General features: G+C 39.5%; 2 protein-coding genes across 2 annotated transcripts; both read left to right on the top strand.

Annotated features, from left to right (window-relative positions):
• Positions 1 to 1366: 1366 nt before the first annotated feature.
• On the top strand, positions 1367 to 15986 carry LOC135715315 (uncharacterized). The gene is made up of 4 exons (XM_065238633.1): positions 1367 to 1591; positions 15091 to 15328; positions 15387 to 15517; positions 15575 to 15986. The coding sequence occupies exons 1-4, from the start codon at positions 1501 to 1503 to the stop codon at positions 15874 to 15876; spliced, it is 762 nt and encodes a 253-aa protein (XP_065094705.1). The 5' UTR covers positions 1367 to 1500; the 3' UTR covers positions 15877 to 15986.
• Positions 15987 to 17652: 1666 nt separating this feature from the next.
• LOC135714643 (uncharacterized) lies at positions 17653 to 18867 on the top strand. Its single transcript, XM_065238021.1, has 4 exons — positions 17653 to 17958; positions 18022 to 18268; positions 18336 to 18466; positions 18527 to 18867. Exons 1-4 carry the CDS (start codon positions 17892 to 17894, stop codon positions 18820 to 18822), a joined length of 741 nt encoding a protein of 246 aa, XP_065094093.1. The 5' UTR covers positions 17653 to 17891; the 3' UTR covers positions 18823 to 18867.
• Positions 18868 to 27407: the final 8540 nt, after the last annotated feature.

Genomic DNA, 27407 nt, shown 5'->3' with positions numbered 1-27407 from the left:
ACTGAGGAAACACGAGTACGTGGTCTTCAACTGCCCAAGAATTAAGGCAGGGTGACTGTTGTGTATTATGTAGCGAAATCTGTCCAGAGTTGCAACAAAAATGGAGAGAAGATCTGCGATCCAGAAATGTCAATATATACAATATGTCAGGTTTGATATATACATTTACATATATAAAATCATACAAACATATTTCACACCATTACTGGATCACTAGTGCCTAAACTGGTTGATTTACCCTCGTAAATAATAACGATTGAATGAAATCATTCTTCGAACTCAAGTGATTTATGAATTTCGAAGAAAATTGAGCTTTGCATTTGGCCTTTATTGATTTTGTTCAGATAATTAAATTCTATAAGCAATAGAACAATACATACCTAAATCGCTTATTATACGTATCTCATTCATATAATACTACGACAGAGAGTAGTATTGCAAGGTGTCAGTTACACTCGCTTGAACTTGATCAAATTATACCAATTTGAACGTCAATTTCAATCAAGCAAACGTTGACAACATTACAGTACCGCACAGTGTTGAGTTCCGATGCACCACCTTCGATCATAACATTCCCAGAACGTCAGCATTAGACGTCACTCACATTTCCTTATCACTCTGAGATGGCCTTGCGTGACTCACAAACACTGGTTGTCGTTGTGCCAACAGGTTCTCCAGAGAGGATGCAACCTTGCAATCGTCCGTCCAGATTTTATGACATTTTTCTTGTGCACCTCCTTTGTTTCCAGTCGGTACCTAAGTACCACCGAACCGGCTTTGAGAAAGTCATTCCCCATCAAAGCAAGTAGGCACTTGTTTGCTATACTGACCAGAAGTCAGCGCCTGCTTTATGCACTACGCGTATAGACTCTCATCTCAGAGTAGAGCTTACCGAACTTAGAAGCTATGCGAAGAAGAAAGAGCAGAGGAAAAGTACTACATATGTAGCTACATACATTCCTTTTCGTTGCCATTATCATCATCCATCCATCCATCCCTCGTCAGTGAGAATGGAGAATGATGAACATAGAAGTGTAATGGTTTCGCTACATATTACAGTTGAGGGGTCGAATTCCGGTAATCGAGTGAATTGAAATCACCGAGATGAGCAACTCAAAGAGCGTTTTAGAAGCATCAGTGATTAATTGAAAATTTCTCCAAGAAGCAAGAGTACGATAATTGCATCGTTGACGGTAATCCCGAGCGTTTGATGATGATGATGCTTCTTCGCATACAGGATCGTGCAAATGATGGTTCTGGAAATTGCTGACCGCTCTCGGCGATGACCGTAATGACTACGATCGCTCTCTTTCTGCACCTTTTTCCTGGCCTGGTCAAGATCGACGCTGGCGGTCCGCTTTGTTAGAGAAGAATTTCATTCGTGAATTCACTTTCGCAGTCGAAGGGAGTGCTGTCGTGTTATTCGAGTCGATTGATAAGCGTGATTAGTTTCGGGAGTAGAGCGAGTGAGCGAGGCGATATTTGACAAAGAAAGGAATTATGGCACTGACGAGGAGGTCATGGCTCGTGGCCGTTACCATGGCGGCGCTGCTGCTAGGAGAATTTTCTCCGCTCGTCAAAGGATTTCCTCGTAAGTTATGAGCGTGTAATTGATGATCATAAATCACGGCACAATACTTGCAACTCGATATAGGCGAGTGAAGCCACAAAGCCTGATGGGTCTGCTTTATTTGCGTTCCGGAAAAGGAGATCTGTTCCGCGTTTCCAAGAACAGAACGGGTGTGCAAAAATAGACTCAAGAGAAGAATAAGAACTGTGCGTAATTTGTGCTCGCTCCGAGAGATAGGAAACCATGAGCAGGGATCGCCCCGGCAATTACTCTCGAGTTATGAACTGCTGTCGGATTGTACATGTGTACATTAGGGTGCTTCATTTTGAAAAAAAAAGTATTTGCTATCTTAGATACCACCCTGCAGTTTGATACATATCCCGAAAATATGAGCCTGCGTAAAAAAATGATTAAGATTGATGAAGATCTAGAGGTCGCGCATATGGTTTAAAATTTGTATGGAGATTAGTATGGAAGAACTTTAATTTTCTCAAATATCGCTCTAACTTTGGTTGTTGTTGTCCACACGCTGAAAAAAATAATATGTGGTTGCTATGAAAATGACCAACAAGCCTGGTTTTGTTATGATAAATTTGTTAGCAATTCTAGAATGATAAAAATGTGGCAAAATGACTAATACGGAAAATTGATAACAACACCAATTTAATCACAACAACGACAGGCTTGTTTATCATTGTCACGGAAACCACATATTCAATTTTGACGGCATGCTGAGGGCTTGAACCAATGATAGAGCGGTAGTAGTGGAATTAAAAAAAATCCATGGTAAACCTCCATCAATTTTTACATTGTTTGCACAGGCTCCTATTTTGGGGTTATGAATCAAACCTATAAGATTGCAGATACTTTTTTAAGGAGGCACCCTAGTATACATGTATGTGTGTGCATGTACACTGGATTGAAGGAAGCATCGAAACAAGTTATTCACACTCGACATTGGCCTTGAAACATTATACACCCGTACGTACGCGTATGAAATAAAAATATACATTCATGAGCTCGGGAGTACGCGACCACTATCTTCACGGCGGCAGCCCAATGGTTGATCTGAATCGTGCAGAGTCAGAAACCGCACATTGCCGCCGTTTGCAATAGTTGTATAAATTTACCGATTTAGGTTGCTCAATTCATTGAACAAGTTTAAAAAAAACTCAATAGTAATGGATCATGCTAAATTAACAAAAAAATCGTCTATCTTGAGCACCGCAAAAGAACACATTGACGATAGACTCCTAGTAGTTATGTGCATCACAATATCGGTGACGCCTCCGTTGTGTCTCCGTGCTCTGTGGTGACCCCGCGTAGTAGTAGGTACCTATATTTAGTGTGCCGTGTGGATCACCTTGTTCTGGCTGGCGAGCAACATTTGTTGTTTACTACTTTACGGGTAGTAAGTAGGTAGGTACTTACACCTAGACATAAAAAGCTCGAAACGGAAAGAAATGCGAGTCTCGTGTGTTGCAAAAGTTGAATGATCTCGTTCTCCACCCATAGAAGGTAGCGAGGGCGGTGGAGAGGTAATCCGAGCAAGAACTGGAAGAGTGAGTCAGTTAAGCTGAGAGTGAGTATGCTGTGGGAAGAAAGAAGAAAGAATGATGATGATGATTGGCAGGATATGCACTTCACGCGACTGCATCAATGGGGAGAAAGAGATCTTGCGGTGGTGATGGATGATCAAGTGTCTTCGTGATCGAGATCAAATAATAACAGGTGCCTCGATAGGCAGTTCTTATGAGATCTTATCATCTATTTTCAACACAAATTGTACCGGAAACGACGTTTATTAAGACTACGTTAGCTTACCATTTTTTGCGGTTTTGATCGCGTATACTTCATTAACTTTAATAGTTCATTAATATTTGTTTTAGGGAATATGACAATACAAGAAATTTTGCCAGCTACCTGCTTGTTTCATGTTTGATATTTTTGGATATTTTCCTAGGTACACGATTTTTACAAGGTCCACTTATTTCATTTAAATACGCCCTTTTAGAAAGGCAATTAAATAAGTCGAACAAAAAAATCCTCACAATTTTCTCGCATACCTAAAAATGTATCTTTAAAGTGCCACTACAAGCTTAAAACTTGCTCCATTTTGAGTTCATTCGAACATTTGAAAACTAATTAACTTCCCGTTTATAACTTTCCTTCATAAAGAGATAGCAACTTGGTTGTTTCTACAAAATTGTAAACTACCGTAACTTTATTCAATAGAATCATGTTCTTAGGGATCACCCAAGAGGTGGTAACTTTACATACTCATTTTGCGCCAGCTTTACTCTAAGTGTGCCGCAGCTGTGCCCGCCAAGGGTTCAACAATCAATTCGTCGTTGCTCACAACAATGTGATGAATATAGGGGTTAGGATGACTGCAACAGACTCTTGAACCAACTACTCTTTCTAGCATTCACCACTGTGATGCAAGAGTGAAAGAGTAAGCTGTTTTGTTCTGTCGTACATCTATACATGGTTGACAGTGATAGAGCCCCCCTGGTGCCCGCAGTGCCGAGAGTGTCAGTCATCGGACTAGATCGGACTGACATAGAGATTGCTGACGTTTATCGTACAGTCTCTACGTCACGTATACGTATACGCAAAATGTTTTCATCGAAAAAAAAAATTATAGCGGAAAATTTTCCCGATGAAAACAAATCATTGACAATCTATTGTTTGCTTGAATAATGGCATGTTTGGCAAACCGGTTTTTTTTTACAGTTCAAATGTTTTGTTTTGAAGCAACAAAAGACGATTATCCAGAGGCACTCAAATAGGACATGTTCATACCGGACAAATTGACCCGACCGGAAGATGGTGATCAAGTTCCTCAGACCCCTCAACAAAAACAATATAGAATCTCATCTGATGACATTCCAAATTTGCAGCCACTGCAGCAAGATTCTGCTGATGTTTCAATCGCTAGAACGGGCTCACTATCGATTCGACCACCCGACTGTTGCATTTTAGAAAGCAAGATTGATGGCATTAAGTTGACGAAAGCGTGAAGCTGGTCATCGATCAGGCAACTACTTACGTCCTTTATTTATAACTATATAGCTAGCTGCATCCAATGACCTGCCACCCAACGATTAATCCTAAAATGCTATAAGCTATACGTATTGTTTTTCTGTAGTTCTGGCAAAAAAGTGGGGAAACTCCACGCCAATACTTCATTAATTCTTCTAACCTTAAATCTTTTTGTAAACTTAGAAGAAACAATTCGAAGATTTTATGTTTGCGTTGAATACACCGTTCGAAAAATTCATGAAAATTTCTGTGAAATATAGCGCACATAAAGTTAACGCTAGATTTGGCATAAATTCACGCTATATTTCGTGTAAATTTAAGCGCAATATAGCATAAATTAGCAATATTGAATGTAAGCTTGTAAACGATTTCGCTGTTTATGCCAAGTATAGCTCAAAACGATGGGAGATTACATTTTGAAGTCCAGAGAGAAGCAGCATCATTTTGCAACAAGTGTCCCGGTTTATGCGGAAATTATGCAGTGTTTTGAGCTGACCATCGTTCCATTCGCAAGAATTTCGCAAGTAGGACGATAAATCAAATTGAGCGCTTATTGAATTTTTTTTTCAGCAGACGCAACACAAAGAACTACTCCAACTACTTTGCACTAAAACGTGGAAAGATTGATCGAAAAGGCGAAGGGCGTTCCTGGCAAACTTTTTCGATCACTATGACTAAGGTCCTAGACTGGGGCTCCCAGCAAGCTGTCTCAAAGTTACCAGGAACGGGTATTTTTTTCTAGCAACAACAAGCACTTTTTACGAACGAAAGTATTCGTTTGAATCTATTTTACATAGAATAAGTGTACCAGTTTTGGCCCTAGTGGTCCAGTTTTTGACCCTAGGGCCTTAGTCAAATTTGAAATAAATTTAAATGGCTTTATTTGGGTAGATTTTTGCCAAAACATATGTTTTTAACCTTGTATCGAAACATATTTAGAAAGAAAATTAAAAAGTGAAATTTAAGATAAGGCCAATTAGACGACCACTAGGGTCTAAAAGTGATACACTTACCTTAGTTATTTTGCTAGATTTCTTAGAAAAATCTCGACTTTTTATAAATGTCAACAGAATATTTCATGATGTATTATAACACTCATAACCTTACTTACTAATAGCACAGTGAACAATATTATTAATTCAAAATGTTAGTTTTATTACACATACACAGTAAAAAATCTGAATTTTAACTATCGCGTACAATCTCCCTTCGTTTAATTTTGAGCTATACTCGGCATAAACAGCGAAATCGTTTACAAGCTTACATTCAATATTGCTAATTTATGCTATATTGCGCTTAAATTTACACGAAATATCGCGTAAATTTATGCCAAATCTAGCGTTAATTTTATGTGCGCTATATCTCGCAGAAATTTACATGAATTTTTCGAACGGTGTATTCAACGCAAACATAAAATCTTCGAATAGTTTCCATTCAATTACATTCAACTATCGCAATTTACGAAATGAATCGAATGGAATTCAACCAAGTCAACGCTCTTGATTGGCTTCTGACCGGCTTGAAAATACAAGTTAAAAAAAGAACCTTTGATAAGCCCCCTGTAAGCTAGTCGAAAAAAAGGCCGCATTACCCGATGTCAATCATATAAGGTCTGCAACAGCAGGCAGCTTGCTGGTGTTAGAAACAGAAATGCTGTAAACATTGCTGTGCAAGCGAATGACGACGTCACGTGAGCACAACATTCCATACTGAGAACAGTAGATGTGACATCACAGACAACAGCTGTTTCGTGTAAAAAGACAAACACTGCGCTGAAATACGAACAATGAGATACATAGAGAGGTGAAGCAGATCGTAAAATATTGTTGTATTAGTAAACCAAAAAATCAACGTAAACACAAGTAGTGACGTCACTAATTGCTTGTATCGTACAGGGGTTTTACTCACACAACTTAACCGATTGCTTCACCTCGGTAATCCAGCTCATTGAAATACGAACACCACATTCCACATTCTACTATGTAATACCAATAAGTCAGTTGGGTCAGACCTTGTATGATTGACATCGCGCATTACCCAGGGGTGGGATGTGCTGTGAAATCTGCCTACTGATCATCCATTCACGATATTTATTTATTTATTTATTTATTGCACACCGTCTTCGACTACGTCGTACAGACTGATTACTTAAAACTAAAACTTAACCTCTTACTCTATTTCTTAGCCCATTTTTGGACATAGTAAAATCAAACTCATTAAAGGAACGCAAACATGAATTATTCCATCCAAAGTTAGTTCTGTGGAATGGAATTGCCAGTGGAGGGTTACGAAATCTACGAGGAGAAATGTTCCATGGAATCCGTTCCAGGAGTTTGGGACAGTCCACATTGCCGGTGATTAGGTCGAAGATGAACAGTCGTTGCAATTTGATACGCCTTGCTGAGAGAGATTCCAAATCAATCAGCATGCATCGGTCTGGATAACTGAGAAGAATGACTGGATCATTCCATGGGAGCTGACGTAAAGCAAACCTCATGTAACTTTTCTGAATCCGTTCAATCGTAAGAATATGCGTAGTGTAAAATGGAGTCCACACTGGGGAAGCATATTCTAAGAAACTACGAACCAACGAGCAGAATAGTGTCTTGAGGCAATAAACGTCGGTGAAACCAGAAGAATGACGACGAATGATACCAAGCACAGTGTATGATTTGGCAGTTACGATGCTTATGTGTTCGCAAAACATTAACCTGGAATCGATCGTAACGCCTAGATCGCAGACTGAGTTTACACGTTCTAGGGAATCCGGTCCCATGATATGTAAGGTAAGGCGCAGTGAATTTGTCGTCTCTTTCATTCTTCCACTTCCAAATGGTTATACGAGTGTGACGTCCAACTCCGTCATCCATTTAAACAGCCGAAGAACAAAAGAGACGATAAATTCACTGGGCCTCACCTGTTTACGCTCATTGATTTTCCATATGTGAATTTGGTTCCAAACATCAACAAACTAGCGTTGCTTATGGTTTTTCTCCGTTTGGAACCAGTTATGCGAGGTAGGCGACGATTGTTCGTTACACGAGAATACGAGAATTTACAATTCGCCTTCACTCTATATCTCTTGACTCATATGGTAAAATTTCATCAGCAATCGTCAGTCTGTACGTGAAACCTTGTGAACATTTCCTTACCTTTTCAACCCTGACTTTGAACTACAAGAAATATAGGAATGAAGCCATTGTTTACGTTTTCGACATTGGTCCTAATGAACGCACAGCTTCGATATCACGACAATTTTGTTTTGACAGATCGATTGCCAACTATACCAGTTATATCACTGCGGCAACACAAAAAAAGAGGCCAGCTTTCAGAAAGTTATTTTGCATGCAGTTTCACATATGTTATGTGCCCTGAAAAAGGTCGGTTGTTTTTCAAATGGTGGCCCTGAGAAATGATACCTGTAATTTAAAAGCTTGTTTGTAACATTAAATTCTGCATAATGATATTACTACTTAAATGCTTGGCATTGTTAATAACTTTTCACTCAGTTGTTGAAATTTAGTTTTCTTCAAAGTAATTGATAGATTAGGATCACAGTTCACTGTAGACATGCAAAGAGTAGGTAAATCTTATCATTTGAATCAACACCAATAAATTTAAACACTTACAGTCCGAAATGTGTAGCGAGCATTTCTCACTTCATTTTTGCAACGCAAAATCAAATACAGTTTATTACTATAATTACAATCTCCTTTTTTTGCATACCTATAAAAAGCTTAAACTATATTCTATCGACTATGTTTCGTCAACTAAATATGTGCAAAGTTATTAGCAAATGAGCAGTTCGCGAGCAAAACTGTGTATGCCAAGCATGACTATTTACACACTACGAAAAAGGCATGCACATTTCGGTGCCCAACACATGTAAGCGGCTCTTTTGACATAATAATCAGTTGAGAGAAACGAGAAAATCAATTCAATCAAACGTTCTCTTCGCCGACTTGCTTATATTTCGGTTTGAGAACACTCAATTCTACATGAAATGTTTGTTTATGTTGCAAGATTTACGTCCAATATGGATTAAGTCTCGTGTAAAAGTAGTTATTTCTAAGTGTGTACCTATATCAGTAAGTATAGTAAAGGGTGTCCACGATGAAATTGCCACACACAAAATTGATTCGCAAAATTCGAGTTTTCATCCGATTGCCATCAAATTTTCAGGGATTGAGAAATAACTATTAAACTTCATTTTACCATTTTACTCGTATTTTATTTACAGTCCATACGCAAATGCCCGCACCTTGGCCTTAACCCCGGCCATAAGATTCTGCACAACCTGTGAATCAACCGTTTTTTGCATGTAAACCCATACTTTCTTCAGTTCCTCGACTGTCTTCACTACCTTAGGTCGTTTAAGAAGGTGCTGCTTCATAATCGCCCAGTACTTCTCGATGGAGCGGAGCTCCGGAGTGTTGGGAGGGTTGAACATTTTCGGCACGAAATTGACCTTATTGTCCGCATACCACTTCAGCACGTCCTTGGAGTAGTGGCATGAGGCCAAATCCGGCCAGAAGATTGTTGAGACGTTGTGGGCCTTCAGGAGAGGAAGCAGCCGCTTCTGGAGGCACTCTTTTATGTACACCTGTCCGTTCATCGTGTCCTGGGTCACGAAAGGTGCACTCCGCTTCCCGCACGTGCAGATGGCTTGCCAAACCAGGAATTTCTTCGTAAATTTGGACATCTTCTGAGTGCGGACATGCTCCGGAACGCTGAACTTATCCTTGGCCGTGAAAAACAGGTTGCCGGGGATCTGTTTGAAGTCGGCCTTCACATTTGTTTCGTCGTCCATGATGCAGCATTCAACTTTCGTCAGCATGTTGAGGTACAACTTCCTGGCACGGGTTTTGGCGGACTTGTTCTGCTTCTCGTCGCGATTAGGGGCCTTTTGTACCTTGAACGTTCGAAGCCCAGCCTTAGTTTTGGCCTTCTGGACAAAACTTCGGCTTAGGTGCAGCTTCTTAGCCACATCCCTAACGGAGGCGTTCGGATTTCGGTTGAAGGCCCCAACTACGCGGTTGTGATTTTTGGTGTTGTACGGAATACTTTTTCCTTCACTTCTGGGCTTCCGATCGGTGGTCAACCGTTCCTCGAACCGCTTAATCACTCGCGACACCGTGGAATTCGCGATTCCCAACGTTTTAGCGATGGAACGATGCGAGAGATCCTTGTTCTCGTGATGAATGCGCAAGATTTTATCACGCACGAGCTGTTCTTTCGACTCCATTTCCGCGAGTTTTGATCACAGGACTTTAAAACTTGCAGGATGTAAATAATGCACTATGAACTAAATCCACCCAAATTTTCATTAAATTCTACCCAACGGTTAAAAAGTTAGAGCAATTTCATAGTGTGGCAATTTCATCGTGGACACCCTTTATAGGCCGTTGGTAAGAGAAATAGGGGAATTTACGTATTCTCGTCAATCTAAGCAGTGTCCGAACTTCTATTAGCGATTTCTCAGCGTCACACACATACATGACAGGTTTGTTTGTTGACATTTATCTGCTGCTTGCTGTTCTACCGATTCCAATCGACAGAATTGATCAAAACGGGTTGAACATGTTTTTACAACGCTCCAAACTTCTCAGGTGAGTGTGACTATTGTCGGCAGTCTCTTTTTCTTCGGCACCCTTTCCATTTGAACTGCGTGTTAACCAGCTGTTCTATTTTCGGCAACTCGAAATCAGCCGTATTTTGTAGTGTGTATATTCATTTAAAGAAAAATATGGCATAACAGGATTGCACAGTCGTAAAAATGTAATCCGATTGAAGCTGAAAAGTTAAGGAATCGGCTTAATACATTCAGCGAAGAGTTTTGATGGGAAAATAGAGTGAAAATAACGTTTCAATTTCGGTTGCCGAAAACAGTCAATAGGTGCCGAAGCCATAATTTACCCTATGTAGGTGATGAATACTTTACATCATATTATATAGGCTGCCTTGCAATGAGCACTCATACATCTAGTTTTCACTGGAAATCCTATGTATGAGTGCTCATAGCAAAATAGCCCACACAGATAAAATTTTTGAATTTTAATTGTGATGTAAACATTCATTCACGTAATCTTGTATTTCATTTCACGCAACCGAGCATCTTGTAAACAATGTTGTTTACAACAATGAGCTTTTGTATACTATATTTGCTACATTGCATGAAATGTCTCAGAACTTTACATGATATATAATGTAAACTTATATGAAATGTGACACTCCATTTATGTGCATCATACTGAACAGAAATTTACACTACTTTTTTGAACTGTGTATATAACATGATATAAGCCATAGATCTGAATTATGTTGCGCAAAGGCCGTGAGTGGTCGGAGCAAACAGGTTTGCTCTTAGTTATATTCATTATTCGAAAATCTATAATCTTAACTCCTTCTGTATTTGCCCTGAAAGAACTGTCTGTTTGTTGGTTGTTGACCCTGAAAAGGGCCTTTTGTTTTTCAAATGGTGGCCCTGGAAAGGACCGTTTGTTGTTTTTTTCCTGGTGTCCATCGAAAGGGTTGTTGAAGTTGGAGGGTACGGAACGAATGGGTACTAATCGCTGTTGCCTTTTGGCGCTCCTTTTAAACAATAAAAAAGTGACTAATAGTTACATTTATTGATCGGATCGGTCGTTGATTCCGGCCTGCATTGAGAAATATTATGAACTCACAGCCCACCAGGAGCATTTTCCAAGCTTCTTTAAAATAAAACAAATGGTTAAAGGTTCCCGTAAATTTGATTTCGAAAAATCACTATTAATTGAATAATCAAGAACACCGATCATTTCTAGATTGAGCTGGAATTAGGGCGTAACAGCTTTTGTAAACAATGACTTCTCTCGATGATTTCTCGTAAGCCATGGCTCTTCCTGGCAAATCGACATCACCATCGAGTAGAGGAAGACTTCCTCTACCCGATGGTTATGTTGGTTTGTGTAGGCGTGTCTTGAATTCTGAGAAATCAACGAAAGAAGTCATTGTTTACAAAGGCTGTTACGCCCTAATTCCAGCTCTATCTAGATTTCTAAACTCGATTTCCTCACACAGTACTCATTTTCCGTCCTTGATTTCTTGGAATCAAACCATTTAGTAAGTTGAATTTAGATTCAGATCATGAATTGCTTATTAGAATAAATTTCTACATTTATTTTGAAATCTTGGAGTCCGGAGAAGTTAAAAAAAAAATTAAGCCAAGCAATTTAAAGGTCTGTAACACCTCAAACATAGACACATTTTTATAACTCTGGAACCTAGACAACTGAAAAATTATCGATATACTGGAGCGAGGAAAATTAACCTACTTGGAAAAATTACGGACATAGAAAATTTTGTGAAAGTTTGTAAAATTTCTATCTTGAAAGCTGTTGTAAGATTCTGGGATAAATTTTAGATGTATTGGAGATTTTCTTAAATCCTGGGACTTGCGATCTCTTATACAAACAAATTAAGAAAATCTGCAATTATTTTCTATATGGAAGAATGTAAGTTCACAGACCTAGAACAATTTAAATGCTTCTGAAACATAGAAAAGATTTCATGATCTTGGACATAGAGTTTTTTTAAAAAACCTGGGGTTGGATTTTTTTTTTGATTCCGCCCTTGTAAAAATACAATTTTATGAACATAGAAAAAAATAAAATTCTGCTACATGGTTTTTCGATATTTGGACTGATACTGAAGCTACCGAGCTTCAAAGATTTTTCAAAAATCGGGTCATTGAAAAAACATCTGAGGCTTCGAAATCGTTCAAGTTGACGGAGTAAAAACCCAGGATATTGAAACTTCAGGAAATTTATGATCATCGGTAATTTAGATCATATACAATGGAAAAGTGAAATTGTATAATCTAAAATGATTATGAAGATAACGGACTTTAAACAAGTGCACCCTGGCCACTCTATTTAAGAAATTAAATACCTGTTTTTTTTAGGTTTTCCCGGTTGACTAACCTAGTTTTCCCGGTTTAATTGGAACATCTAAATATGGTAAAATACCCCAAGTAACATCACAAGTTTTATCTATTATTAAATCAAATTACTTACTTGAAGCATAGATTATTACTTTTCAGTGAAGTATTTTGACAAATTTAAAAATCATCTTTACGGAAGAGCTTTGAGTGTGTTGGTTTAGAAGGGATTTCGTTAAGAGGTTCGACAAATTTAAAAGATTGATCTTTACGGAATTAAAAGGGAATTCTAGGAGGATGATTTGTGAATGCTTGGCTTAACTTGAAGGGATGTTGCTGGGAAAAAATCCTGAGAATTCCTAGATGTATCTGTTTTCATTTCCAACCCAACTCTGAGATGAACTCCAAGGAAATTCTTAGCAATATTTGAAGCACTATTTCAAACGGTAACTTTCAAAAAGAGTTATTTGGATAAAATTAACGGAAACCTCGGGAGATTTATTAAGAATACTAAGATACGATGTAACTTAATATCATTTAGTAGAAAAAGAACAACTTCAAATATTTCAATTGCATTAGGAAATCAAACTGTAGACAAATGTGAAAGAGTTAGGGATTTAGGAATTATCTTAGACTCTAAGCTAACTTTCATAGACCATTACAATACAATTATTCACAGGGCAAATAACATGCTAGGCTTTATCAAGCGCTTTTGCTATAACTTTCAGGACCCTTACACACTTAAAACACTATATATTGCCTATGTGAGGTCAATACTGGAATATTGCAGTATTGTATGGTCTCCATTTTCAATCACGCACGAAGAAAGATTAGAATCAGTACAAAAACAATTTCTATTATACGCTCTTCGTAAATTAGGTTGGACTTCTCCATCATATGAAGCACGCTGCATGCTTATAAACATACAAACATTAAAAGAGCGTCGTGAATATGCAATGGTTTCATTTGTAAATGATATCGTTTCGCAGCGAATTGACTCAACAGAACTTTTATCAAAATTAAATTTCCATGCACCCACTCGGCAACTCGAAATCGAAATTTATTTGCCATAAAACATCATCGCACAAATTATGCAAAATATGGGCCATTAAACCGCATGATGGCCTCTTACAATAAACACTGCGAAACCATTGACTTTACAATGTCTCGGCATAAACTAAAGCAATATTTTTATTCCATAAGAAATAACAACTCATAAAAGAAAAGACAAGAAAGCTGACACTACTTTTTTTTTATAAATATATATTTAAGAAAACAAAACTGTATTAATTGTACTAGTCTACGTTGGTTGACGAAATAAATAAATAAATAAATAGATGCTAAGAATTTCCTATTGAGGATTCCAAATCAGGTATACAGAGAAATTTGAAGACTTTTAGATACAAAAGTTTCAATGGAACGCCAGAGAGAATAATAACATTATTCAGGGGAATCAAGGGAAAAGCAAATCTGACGACATCTTGAGATGATTATAAAGGAAATTATTAAAAAATAATTCAAATATATCCAATGAAACTTCAGATCAGACATCGATCATTTGCTCAAGCTCCGGACATAGTAATTCAAGATTCAGGATTGGGTAAATAGCTTTAAAAATTCTGAGGCTTCAAACAGTTGTTAAAATTTCATGCTTACAAAATAATTAAGATTCCAGTATAGGAAAACTCTTCAAATGGGAAAGTCTGAGTCACACGGCACGAGTTGGACCTCAATTATAAGTCTGATCGGTAAAATCCCCACAGGACTTCAAAAAAATATGAGACTCCGAAGTACTTGATGCTAAGGACTTTTTAATGGTTCTGTATTCCTGACTAAGGAAAATTAAGTCGATAAGTTAAGTGTTTCACCTCTGAAAAGCACAAATCAGTTTATATATATAGGTAGAGTTTGGCTCTCTTCAGATATCGATCTTCCTTTTTATGATTTTAATATTATTCGACTGGATCGTGAGGATTCGCGTGGAGTAGGAGTGTTTTTTTTTTGATCAAAAAGTTGCCATTCCTTCTATAAAGCGAATCTTCCACAATTTCCTGGTGTTGAAGTTGTCGCATGTTAGGCTATTATTAAAGGTAAGAGTCTTTGTATTGCTTCTGTGTACATTCCTCCCCGAGTTTCGGTTAATCGAAAACCATTTTCAGATATCTGTTCAGTTCTTCCTACTCCACGGTTGATGATGGCAGATTTTAATTCCCACGGTACAGGCGGGGATTTGTATGATGACAACAGTTCTTTTTTGATATATGACCTCTGCGACAACTTCAATATGACAATTCTTAACAATGGAGAAGTAACACGTTTGGCTTGCCCATCCTCACTACTGGTTTTATTCAAATAATATCATTGAACCGAACACGTTTTCACTGATCACAGGTTTACAAAACCAGATTTGATCAATAAGAGGTTACAGTCAAAAAGGCTGGTCGAAACAATGGTCTATGACCGGAAATGTTTCTTATATTTCAGTAATTATGTTATTCATTATAGTAACAATTCAACATGTTAATTCACATTCACATTTCTGCTCCTCTGAATACAGGTTATGAAGGTAATGGATGCCCACGGCAGTCGCCCTCTCTGAACAAGTGTATCCAAGATAACATCCAGTACTACGTTTCGTACATGTCCAATGGGAAGATCTCCGATCGAATATACGTGATGTCAATCGATCCGCTTGCGTTCCCGAATGCCACCCTGGTGCGAAACAGGAACATCCACACGTACTTCCAGAGCCGGGAGATGCGAGGATTTAAGAATTCCTTTGTCACAGATGTGAAGTAGGTCGTGCTATTTGAATTGTATCAATCATCTTCTAACAATGACCGAATTTTGCAGGGCAGATTTGAACAAACTTGAATTTTTGCTGCAATTCCATATGCCTGCTCTGGATGTGCATGGATCGTACAGGGCTGAACTGGCCAATGACAGACAGATAGCAGAGTGGGCCAAAATGTTCTCCTCGATTCGTGAGATGCATGTTGCTGGAATCTGATCGTCTTTGAGACTAACGAGTTTATTTTTAGGAAACTCCACCCTGCGTATGCACCTAAAGGGAATGACCTACGAGAGCGACGACCGGATATACGTGCGGGTAAATATTACGGATTTTGACATCACCATCGGCGATCACACGGTGGGCTTCGGTTGGTTCACCATGAGTGGAAACTACACGGAGCACAGCCAAATGTTCGATCTGGAACGGGGGCGAAACATCCTTTCGATTGTGGAGAGCGAATTTACGCAAAGCTTCCGGGCGAACTTCCAGCAACTGCTGAACGATATTCTGCGACTGGCGCCGTTCGAAAAATTCTTTTCGAGTCAGTGATGGGTGCTATGTGACGCGGGAGAGGTTATCGCAGTGATACATACGTACAGGCGACGAATGTAAATAGAACTTTATTTGTATTAATAAATGAATATTTATTTTTGTACAAACTGGTGATTAGATTGGAGCGTAGAGTTGAGAAATTCACATTTGGAGCATCATTTGATTTCGCATCAGTCTAACGCTGAATAAGGACATCACAAACAATTCAATATAATGACATGTCTTCAAATTTGGCATCCCTGCTGTCAGGTAACAAGAACTGGTATATGGCCACGCCCGCCAGTGATACTGCGCCCCTAAAGCTGTTCCACAATTGGTCCGGTAATACGGCTTCATCTTCAAATTTCCTCAGTCTGGTAGTACATCAGTCTCACCTGGCTTGGAAGCATCAATAAGGAATCGGCTTCAGTTTTTAACTATTGGAACTCTTCAGCAGATGATACACACTCTGCCAATCCAACTACAGTCTATGCCGATAAACCTTTAATTTTTGATTCCCCACCAGATAAAATTTTAGAAATGTTGATACACATACTGAAAAGTAATAGCTTTTTGAACTTTTTTTTGGAAGCATATAATAAATAACGATGTATTATTGTTTATGTAACACATACTCTTTTTTTAGAGTATCATTGTTTGGTCAACAAATTTTAGTTCATCAAGATTCAAAATTTAATTTTTTAATTGAAGAATTCTGTAATTGTACGTGGAAATTATTTATTAAAATAACAAGAGCATTTTCAGTATGAATTAAATTATTCAGTTTCACAAAGTTATGATTGGCCTGATCCCCATACAAATGGATCCTCAAATAAGTGTTTCGATAGCCCTATCAATCTCAATTCATGTAGCGCAGATCCAAACCACTGTGTGGGGCCAACATCATTGTACGCAAGAACTTCTATGCAACATTGCTATCAAGAACTCACTACCCGTTCGACGCATCATTCAAAAGATCCTTCCAGCTCGCATGCTACTCCGCAGCTATCGAAAGCTTTCAAGTTGCGGTTCGTTCCCTGACCTATGTCAACACGTTTCGTGTTAATCCATTCACGCATCAAATGGCTAGTTTTTGCCACTTTGTTTTATGGACCTGTTGCTCGCGATTGGTAGGAGTTGATCGACCGTTCGCAGTCAGCCAAACTCGTTCAGATGTGCCTACAAGAGAGCATGAATGGAATTATCGGAGCAGAGCCGGTACAATTTTGCCCATTCCGTCGTCATAGACACACGATACAATTTACAGTTATTCCCATCATCTCGCACCGAATATTCATCAGATCCATTGAGTCAATTTTCGCTACGATGTTTCATTTCTCTTCAATGAATGCTTGCTCAGCGCTAGCCAAAAATAAAAAAAAAAAAGTTCCTCGCATCAATTAGACGTCGGCAACGACGTCGAACGATTCAGTCGCAGTAGTCTGTCTGCCAACGTCTCCGGGGGCACCAATTGGATCTGGTTTTGTCGCAGAGGTTGTCATGGAAATAGAGCGTGCTTAAAATATGCACTCCGTCTCCGGAGCAATCGGGTTCAACGCAGCAAAGATCGGTCAATCAAGGGGACTAGCCTCGTGAATTGAGAACACCACTTCTCCCTTCAGCTTGTCGGAATCGGGGTGCAATATCGAGATATGGTCCATTTCTGCATCACTTCGCAGTTGCAATTCGGGATAGCCGTTGATGGGAGATGGAAAGAGATGGCAGTCAGGCCCACTAAAGCGCCACCATTTAATTGAATCAACGCGAATTTCAATTGATCAGTGCTTGCTTGGATCGCATATGTTCAAACACTGGGATGACTCTCCCCATTGAAGACCTATCTGGACGTTGAAGATACTTGTCGTAGATGGGGTGAATTTTGGCAAACGATAATTTTTGCAACATATTAGAGCTGTACAATCTGGACCGAAGCGATTGATTGGCACAGTCGCAGTCGAGATCGATCGTTGGTGTCGTGCGGAGTTCTAGTCCCGTCAGTGCGCTGAATCTGTGATTTTCTGTCAAGAAACAAAATGGTCTCATCCGGCGTATGTCTGCTGCTACTGGCCAGCTTTCACCTAGCTTTGACTGCACCAACTCGTAAGATCTACATTTTTAACTGAAATCGTGATGCTGAATTTTGAACATTTCACTCTGTTACAGGACGACGACAAGCAACGGAAGGATGTCCGCGGAGTTTATCGGATTTGAGCGATTGCGTTGGGAACTCGATACAGCACTATGTAAACTTCATGGCCAGCGGGAAGCTATCTCCGAAGGTATCCGTGACGCCATTCGATCCTCTGTTACTCCCAAATATGACAATCACCCATCAGAGCAAAGAGTTCACGGCAGTTTTCGTCAATCGGTATCTAGTAGGATTGAAGAACAGCTTCGTTCATGATACCAGGTAAACAATATAATTATATCTACCCTAGTTAATTTTGAAATCAGAACTAATCACACATTCCCAACAGTGTTGATCTCAGTCAGAAAGAACTAAGTCTCACCCTCCTGATGCCTGCTTTGGAACTGCTCGGGATGTACTCAACCGAATCCATCGAGAACCACGATGCGACGGAGAATACAATCCTGACAATTTCCATCAGTAAGTTTTTTTTTCCCCTTCGTAATAAGCCTCGTTTTAATCTGTCGTTTTATTCAACAGGGAGTTCAACGGCAAAGTTCCGGGCTCAAGGTGAGCTGTATAAATCAGCATCCGGTATCGAGCACATACGCCTCAACGTAACAGACATCGATCTGGTGATGGGTCACTACATGATCAACGATATGGACCACAGCACTCACATTCCGCGGTCGAACCGACACTTTGACAGTGTCTCACGGCCCGAATTTGTTAAGCTGATTGAAAAAGACCTCCGAGTGCAGCTTGGCTTCCGACTGCAGCACATTGCTAACGAAGTGTTTGCGCTGGCACCATACGAAAAGCTCTTTCCTGTATGATATCGTACCAAGACGGCCCCAATAAAGCACTGAGAAAAATAACAAGCGAACGATCAATTGCCAATAAAAACAATGTATCACAGATCCCCTCCGCGCCCATCCAAGCAAGCGTTGCTGATGTCAAATGCAACGGCTGTCTCTTTCTTCCCGCGGGCTACTTTGTCGCTGTTGATTAGTTTCAATCAAAATGGCATTGATGCAGTTCAAAAGCCTTCACGCGAATGGAGAATAAGAACAAAAAACTACCACAAAGAAACGTCCATCGTGGTGAGTATTGATATTGGATTCGAAGTGCATTCCTAGTGATGCAAAAGTGCCTTTGTTGATATTAATTTATGGTGGAAATGTGCAGTTTTTCGGTGAAGCGAGACGGAGCCAACGAAGACGACGATGTGCAGAATCTAAACCGTCCAACGACCCTGAACTCGTGGAGTGTCCGCATGGCAATGTCTCGCCACCACGTACGAAGAGGGTGCATTTATATTTTCGGCGCGTCGTCGATTTGGGTCGGTTGTTGAACTGGACCGGGTCCGGCTGGGAGTAGGTAGGTATGTATGTATGCATGAAGATACGAACAGATATGATCAATGGGATCATAATTAGATTGTTTGGGTGCGTCGAATTTGGGCAATGATCAGTCCGTAATCAACAATTGATGGTGTAGGTTTCCGTGTGACGGGTCGCGATACGCTGCGTGGCAAACCTAGTGCTTGAGCTGAATGAAATTTATTTCAATGAATCTTCGCAACGGAGACTTTGCAATTTGAACTTGATTTGCTTTTGATCTAAGCAAAAAAGTTAATATTTTGAAATTTTTGGAGCAGACCAATCCGTTTCAAATTGGTTCCTGATCATCCTCCTTAAATTTGAACTCGTTTAGTATAAAACTGACTTTGCACAAACAATTGCAATTTCGTATATAAACTACTATATGTATACCAAATTTTTCGTTCCAGTCCATCTAGCTTTTCACCTTAATGTATTCCGTAATGCATCGAATACCGGACGGTCCGTTAATCCGGAAATGTCTACATTGAAGCATAATAAATAAATGTGATGCTCTAGAATGATTCAAAAAACCATGATAAAATATTCGTGCCTTTTTGAGCATAGCAGGCAGAGATAATCAACTTTCAACAGTGTTCGGATTTATAGAGGAATTTTGAGTATTTACGATACGTTTATTATTTTTGTTCAGCTAATTTGTTTCTTTGTACTTCGAGACAATGCAATTTTTATAAGGATGCTTGAAAACTACCTGTTCTCAAAACAAATTTTCCTTAAATCCTTCGTTTATAAAGCCTTCTACAAAAATGCTTAGACGCCCTGCCGGATGGCCTTACGGCAGTTGGCCGGAGCCGTAGCCATGGCCGAAAAAAAAATGATTGTAGGCATGTTCTTCAGCTCTTTCGTGGCGTGGCCTTGACGATCAGCTGCTCCTTTGTTTTGGGCACGAAATTATTGGAATAGATCCTCCGTTTGAGGTTCGCCAAATTTTTGTTCTATCGGTCGTAGCTGGTGGAGGAGGGTTGGGAGGGTTGGAGGTCTTCCACGACCACGACGTCGCGCTTCGCCGGAATGATGTTTTCACCAGCACCTCCAGGCCCGGCCGGCATCGACTGAAGCTTCCACATAACAATGCCCATCTTGTCCAGGTACTTCTTCGCCGTTTGACCAGTTGCTCCGACATCCCGGCCCAAGGCGCGGAATAATAGAGTCACCTTGCCCGCGCTCTTCCTCTGCAGCTTCTGCTGCACTTTACGATCGCGCAGCACCAGGCTTTCGTTCGACGCTCTCGCTTTTCTCCAGAAGTGAGAGGATGTAGTGCCTCACTATGTCTAACGTCTTCGTTCCGGGGTAGAGCTGGCAGTACGAACAAACCATCGAGCGTAGTTGCTTGACCGTTTTCGCCATGGCTGCTGAAAATCAACTGATAACGCTGTCATTTCTTTTCAGTACACAACAGAGTTGCTATGATTGGCGATGCATAGGTGGATTCACTACCTGTTTGTGTCGCTAAAGTCAGTAATTTTTTTTAAATGCATTCGTTATGAACCCATAGATGTCATTATTTTTATATGTAATATTGTTTTCTGCCTCCGTAATTTAATTACAAATAAAATATATGCAATATAATCATTGCCTCCGCCATGGCAGGACGACCACAAACCATTGCCTTTTATCTTCAAATAACAACGTAAATAAACCTAACGTGTGCGACCACAACGTTTTACTTAAATTGCTCAAACTTCGTACAGACTCAGCCATCAATCTAACTCAGAACGAGAGAACTATAAAGATAAATGGTGAATATTTGATAAACCATCAACAATGATTTCGGACAATTTAATTTGTATCCTGTTATGTTTAATCGCTTTGATTTTTATCGCACAAAAAAATAACTAATAGTACTTGTTCCCCAGTCATCTTACCGTCAAATTCACTAAGTGGATGAAACGTTTAAAAATGTGAAACTAACCATTTAAATTAATCAAAAAGACTGATGATATCGATTTACACCAACCAAAATTCAAACTAATAGACAACTAAGGCTCATAACATAATTTATATAGACGTTTTGAAAGTTCTAATATTCTTCGTCTTTGAAGTTCAAACTTCCAAAATACAGATACTCTTAACCATAACGTAAAATAAGCGAAAAAAGAGCAGTGTTGTTTCCTGATATCTGTCATCTTATACGAGATGAAATAAATGGATTTCGATTTTCGTAACATAAAATAAAAAATTGTAAGTTAATTAGGTTGATTGGAAGCAATACAAATTCCGTGTGATTGTGCCGTGATTTGTATTTCGATATTGTTCAAGTGAGTTTGGTTTGGTAGATGACCAATTGACCGATAGTTGTTGATTTGCTGCTGAAAATTTGATGTGGAGGCAACGGCTCGGGAGTAAGACTTGTAAGGACCCTACTTTTCAGCAGCAAATCACCAGCACTTGGTCAATTGGTCATCTATCCAACTAAACTCACTTGAACAATACCGAACTACTTTTCATCACACGAAATGTTTATTACTTTCACTCAACATAATTAACTTAGAATTTTTAATCCATATTTTACTGGTTGAGGTACTACGATCGAAATCTTCCGGAATTCCAACCCGATGGCAAAACCGTACGTCTTAGCTTGGGATCATTCTTGTTAGCATAATCCATTCCGACGTCAAGAACCTCCGAGAGCTTCTTGCCCGGGATGTGATGCTTCTTCACCCTCAGCAGTTCTTTTTCCAGATTGAGCAGAAAGGTGTAGTGCTTCTGAATCTTTTCCGTCGGATTGACCAGCAACGTTCGGACGACATTGCACAGTGGTCTAAAAGTGCCAAAACGTACGTCCATTTAAGCCATATAGTGTCTTGGGAGAAGTTTGTGCACTCAAAAAGCCCCTTCTTATAGACTTAGCCATTTCATGATTAATCTACCTAGCAGGGAGATAAAAAATGAACTGTGTTTGTGTTTTTGTTTGTCGAGATAGCAAATTGGTATTTTGAGCAAAGTTTTAGACAATATTAAATCAAACATTTTTGCTGAAGACGTCAACCCGCTGTCTCTTCAGAAAATCAATGATCTGCAAATAACTTTTCAGGAAGCAATTTTTTGGCATTAGTACATTTGTTCTACACAAATTTTTGTTTTTTTTAAATACGCCATTTTGTTTTGAGAAGCAAGTTCCTAACTTCAATATTTCTTAAGATATTCAAGGTTTGACCCAAAATTAGCACTATTTCCAAGGCCAACAGCTTGAAGTTGGGCAAAGCTTGGCAAACCAGGCTAATTACATTTGAAAGCATACTTAAAATGCTGCCCAGTGCATACCAAATCATTAGTCTTCTTTAGTATTCTCTGTCGAACTGCTTCTTACCAAACTATAGTAAACCGTGTACAGATAATCGCTTTTTTGCATTTATACATAGAGCAGCTCCTTCATACGTCACTTACTCGTGATGTTAAATCGAAGTAGGCATGCAAAAAAAGGTATGCATTGGAAAGCAGTGTGTGGTAAAAGCGAGGGTAAAAGTTTTGATTCCAAATTCTAATTTGTAGTGACCGGTTGACTGGAAGTGATTCGTAGTGGCTATTGTAGTGATCGGATGACTGAATGAACAGTGATTCATGTTTCTCGTGGCAGGTGAGTCCCGGTGTCTATTGTAGTGACCAAAATTGACTGAACTATGATTGGGCTCTGTACCCCCTGGCAGGTGATTCAAAGTGTCGGTAGCAGTGAATGATTAATTGAACACCTAGAATGTTATTGAAAAATCGTAGAGATTATCAAATTATTGTAGTGGTATTCAGAAATGAAGTGCCAATACTTTTCTTAACTTTTCGTGGATCTCAATGCTTACAACTTATTTGATTTGCATAATTTATTTTAGCAATTCTTAGGGTAATCAACAAAATACTAGATTATATTGAACGAATTTTTCGGGAAATTGGTACAAAAATTTGATTTCCATAGCATAAAATTAGAAGGGTCTGTGCCCAGGGGCACGAACGGAAGCTTCACGTAGGACCGCTAGAGGACGGAATAAATATGAAGAGCATTTAGTTCTTTTAATTGATCAATTATCTATTATCTCAACTATTTCCGTTTTTGAATTGTAGGCGTACCAAGCTTGATGGCCGTTTTATTGAAGAGGACATCCATGGCCACTTACGCTTGGCGTGTTTAGTGTAGGTGACAGCATCACGGACCTCATCTTCCAAGAACACACCTTCAGCACACCTCGTAGATCAGACCGGAGATACGTTTGACACCACCACGGCGAGCCAGACGACCGATGGCGGTTATCTCGAAGAACTTTGCGCCTCCTTTACCAGACCTTTTCCTCCTTTGCCACGACCAGTCAATTGTTGCTTGTTAGGTGTGAAGGAGTGGACTAGCCACCACCTTCCTACTGCTGCTATTGCTGTTCTCCACGCCGTCCGAAGCAAAAATGAGCTAATGCCATACAGCAGCGCAGGTTTAATCAGAATGATGTGCAACCAAGTGGTATAAAGCTACAAAGACTCCTCCCATTATGAGTAGTTTTCTATCAAGTAGTGACACTGGCTCTTTTCCTTTTGCGTACACGGCGAATGAGAAAGACCCAAATTTGAGTTTAGTTCACTCATAATCGCCAAAAGTGGTGGAACTCAGCGATGAGTAAATTTGTCTCATGGTTTCCTGTGGAAAACCTAAAAAATCTGCCAAAAAATGAGGAAATTGACGAAAATTTTATTCAGTCTCGGAGTAGTACCAATAGACTGAGTGAATCCAATCTTTACTAGTCTAGTCTAGTCTAGTCTTCACATATACAGCCAGTACTTGAAAGAATCCTGGAAAATGATACATCTATCATTTTTCTTGTCATTATTAATGCCTGCTGCACATCAAGGATGTGAAACAAACAATAAAGCGGCCAGGCCTACTGTGTAGCGTTTAGTTAATTTTTGTGGAAGTGAATGTTTACCATGTCTACTTAATAAGTATAGACAGTGGTTAACATTTAATCCACAGGTAATCAAAGAGCGGGGACATACCGTACCAACCGCTCCGTATGCAGGCTTTGAAAATAGGCTATATAAATCGTTGGGAGTGACAGAGCTAGGAAAGTTAATGTACACTCCTTGGTTGTCCGATCTCCTGGGATGGAACACAGGTATTTACCCCTTGTGTTCGAGCGTACAGTCCTCCCTCCGTACAAGCGTGGACGGCACCGCCAACCCACTGCCATCCCTCAATCGATCCAACCGACCTCAGTCGAAGGACAACAGAGAGCGGTGTGCGGACGTAACCTATACGGAGGGAATGCTGTATTCGCCTAGGTTATAGCGCCCTTGTTCGCTACCATTTTCTTCTAGCGGTTGGGACCTGAGCACTAACTCTTGTCCTAGCCCTATATGGCATATGGTTATAGCGCCATTACTCGCTTTCTGAAAAGAGAAGAAGGGAAGGGAAGGAGAGGAAAAGGACTTGGGAAAAGGAAATGCGGAATTCCTTTCCTCATTAGTATTTGTATCGTCAACTTTTATGAAAACTATATAAATCATTTTTCCTTGGTCAGAGTTATTATTACGACATTTGAATAAGATTGTCTTATCATTTGTTATTCAAAATTTAATGTTATAATGATCAACATAGCTTTGGATTATCCAATATAAATCGGTAACACTGTCCTGCAACCGTTGTTTTTTTAATCCGAAAACTAAAAGTTACGAAAAAGCACTGATGTCTTCATTAAGTTCCACTTTCACGCGACGTTCAATGGTTAAACAAGTAAACAAGTTATTAAAATGAAATCAGTCAATAATGTATCTTGAACCGGATCAAGCGTGCGCCCTATTTTTCTAAACATTCCGACGCGTTCCGCCCAATATCTATCAATTACGTTTTTCTACAATAGTAGCCTGGGATAAATCCTAATTCGACCGACACGTGTTTGTTGAAAAATTATATTCTGCCTAATATCAGTAGTCAGTAGTCATTAGGAAACCTGTTACTATATTACCACATATGTATCCTTCTCTCATGAATTTGTTTTACGAACATGATCTAACACAACCTTTTTCTATGACAAAACTATATTCTGATAAAATTGGATCATTGCCTAGACCAACTATTGAAACTAAAGAACAAAACAATTGGCCATAAAATCTACCTGTAACCATTTTTTTATGACTGCAAAAAGTTTGAACTCTGGAGTTCGAAGGTGATAGCTTTACCGTATACCCATTAGCCCATTTCAAGATCGCATGCTTCCGAAGATTTTGCTTACAATAAGCCCGGCTCCGGTACAGTATCGATGCTGATAATGTACTGAAACTTTCTATAAAACAGTAGCGCAAAATTTGATTGACGCGTATTTAATGATTTAAAAAAAATATTTACGATAGAATTACCACAAAAATTAAGGAACGAGCTCACCAAATTAGTATCCAGAAAAGAACGGCACGGCTTAACAGGGTTTAACCTCGTTTAACCAATGGGAATCTTTTCTTTCCATGCTGATTTCACGGTCTAAATCACTAACACTGGCACAACACGGTTACTAAATACGTAAAAACTGAACTGGACTATACATTTGGAAATAATTCAAACGAAAATTCTTCCGGATGGCGTAGCGCCACCAGCCAAAACGCTGACAGAAGATTATCGCAAAAAATCCCGACAATAGAAAACAAACACGTTTAATCGCTGCCAAGGCACACTTCGATTTCCGGCCATAAAAAGAAAAACTATTCTTCCAAAAACTTTCTATTTTCAAAAATGGCAAATCATCTTCAGATAAAATTTGGAAAACCGCGACGAAAACATAATATACGAGCAATTTCAGACTGAGTGAATCCAATCTTTACTTTACTTAAATTCGGGAATTTTTCCCTGGAAATCCTGGAGAAACTTGCGAAAACATGAGGCAAATTTACTCATCGCTGAATTCCTGCACTTTATTTCTTATTTCTGAGATAACTAAACTCAAATTTGGGTCGATCTCATTCGCCGTGATATCACCTTGAAAGATATCGGCGCCGGTGGTTAGCGTGATTACCTCTCACCCCAGCAGGCCTGGGTCCAATCTCAGTCGGTGCCACCGGCATGTTCTAAGGCATAACATCTCTGATCACGCCTTCCTTCGGGAAGTAAAGCCGTTGGTCCCCGGTTGAGTTGATGGGTCGATTGGTAGGGCCCAGGTGTGGGAGCTGCCTCCCTGGCGTCGGTAACATTGGAGCTCAGTACGGAAAACAAATCCCGCGTCACTTTTCAATAGGTCCTATCGACATTGATCGATTCTCTTCATCGACACTCTCTTTCGTAAATAACTCGGCTTCACAAATGTTTCCTGCCGTCTTCGTCGAATTAGAAGCTTGATTGTTGCTTCTTCCATCGAAAATATCCGGCCGTGGCGATTCAAAGTTGATCAAGGTTGATCAAAATAATTTTTACCGCTGCTTCCAGTTTGATTACATGAGCATTTTGTGTGATCGTTGGTTCTGAATATGGACAAACAGGCAGATGAATTCTATTCCTACTCTTTACTGTAATAAGCTTGGTCGCTCTGAAAAGAGCCGTTTTGTTGCCAAAGTTGGTGATGATTTAACCTCCGAAACCAAACAGAGTGCGTCTCTGTCACTTCAAAACGTAGATGGCATCCATGGCCGCTTACGCTTTCAGGAACACCTTCAGCACACCTCGCAAATCACCGGAGATACGTCAGACACCGCCACGGCGAGCCAGACGACGGATGGTGGTTATCTCGAAGAATTTACGTTTGGTTCTGGATATGGCGATGAGTGTGCAAAATATTACGCAATTCCATCCTCCCTATTCGCACGGATAAGCAGCATATGCATGTAGGTAATTGGTGGATTTGTTAGTTAATTCGACGCTTTTGGACAATGCTGGACATTTACCAGTTTTTCAATAGTTTCGTGTTAGAAATCAACATTCGGAAGCATTGTTATCGATGCGTAGCCATATTTCTGATCGATTGGTGATAAAATTATTGAAATTGGACCAGGGGCAGCTGTATTATTAACGTTCAAAATCTTTCTTAATTTGTTACATGTTTCACTTTCGGTTTTCACAAAGT

The sequence above is a fragment of the Ochlerotatus camptorhynchus genome, unplaced genomic scaffold, assembly GCF_037179485.1.
Source record: "Ochlerotatus camptorhynchus isolate MF236.1 unplaced genomic scaffold, CSIRO-AGI_Acam_v1.1 ptg000045l, whole genome shotgun sequence".
Taxonomy (NCBI): domain Eukaryota; kingdom Metazoa; phylum Arthropoda; class Insecta; order Diptera; family Culicidae; genus Ochlerotatus; species Ochlerotatus camptorhynchus.
Note: the sequence above shows the minus strand (reverse complement) of the source record. Positions and strands in the feature narration are given on the sequence as shown.

What these genes read in the sequence shown, in the direction of transcription:
- LOC135715315 (XM_065238633.1), top strand. Translation starts at nt 1,501, where the DNA reads ATGGCACTGACGAGGAGGTCATGGCTCGTGGCCGTTACCATGGCGGCG. An exon ending in GCTCGTCAAAGGATTTCCTC is followed by an intron (nt 1,592 to 15,090) that starts GTAAGTTATGAG and finishes CTCTGAATACAG; the next exon opens with GTTATGAAGGTAATGGATGC. An exon ending in CAAAATGTTCTCCTCGATTC is followed by an intron (nt 15,518 to 15,574) that starts GTGAGATGCATG and finishes GTTTATTTTTAG; the next exon opens with GAAACTCCACCCTGCGTATG.
- LOC135714643 (XM_065238021.1), top strand. Translation starts at nt 17,892, where the DNA reads ATGGTCTCATCCGGCGTATGTCTGCTGCTACTGGCCAGCTTTCACCTA. An exon ending in AGCTTTGACTGCACCAACTC is followed by an intron (nt 17,959 to 18,021) that starts GTAAGATCTACA and finishes ACTCTGTTACAG; the next exon opens with GACGACGACAAGCAACGGAA. An exon ending in AGCTTCGTTCATGATACCAG is followed by an intron (nt 18,269 to 18,335) that starts GTAAACAATATA and finishes CATTCCCAACAG; the next exon opens with TGTTGATCTCAGTCAGAAAG.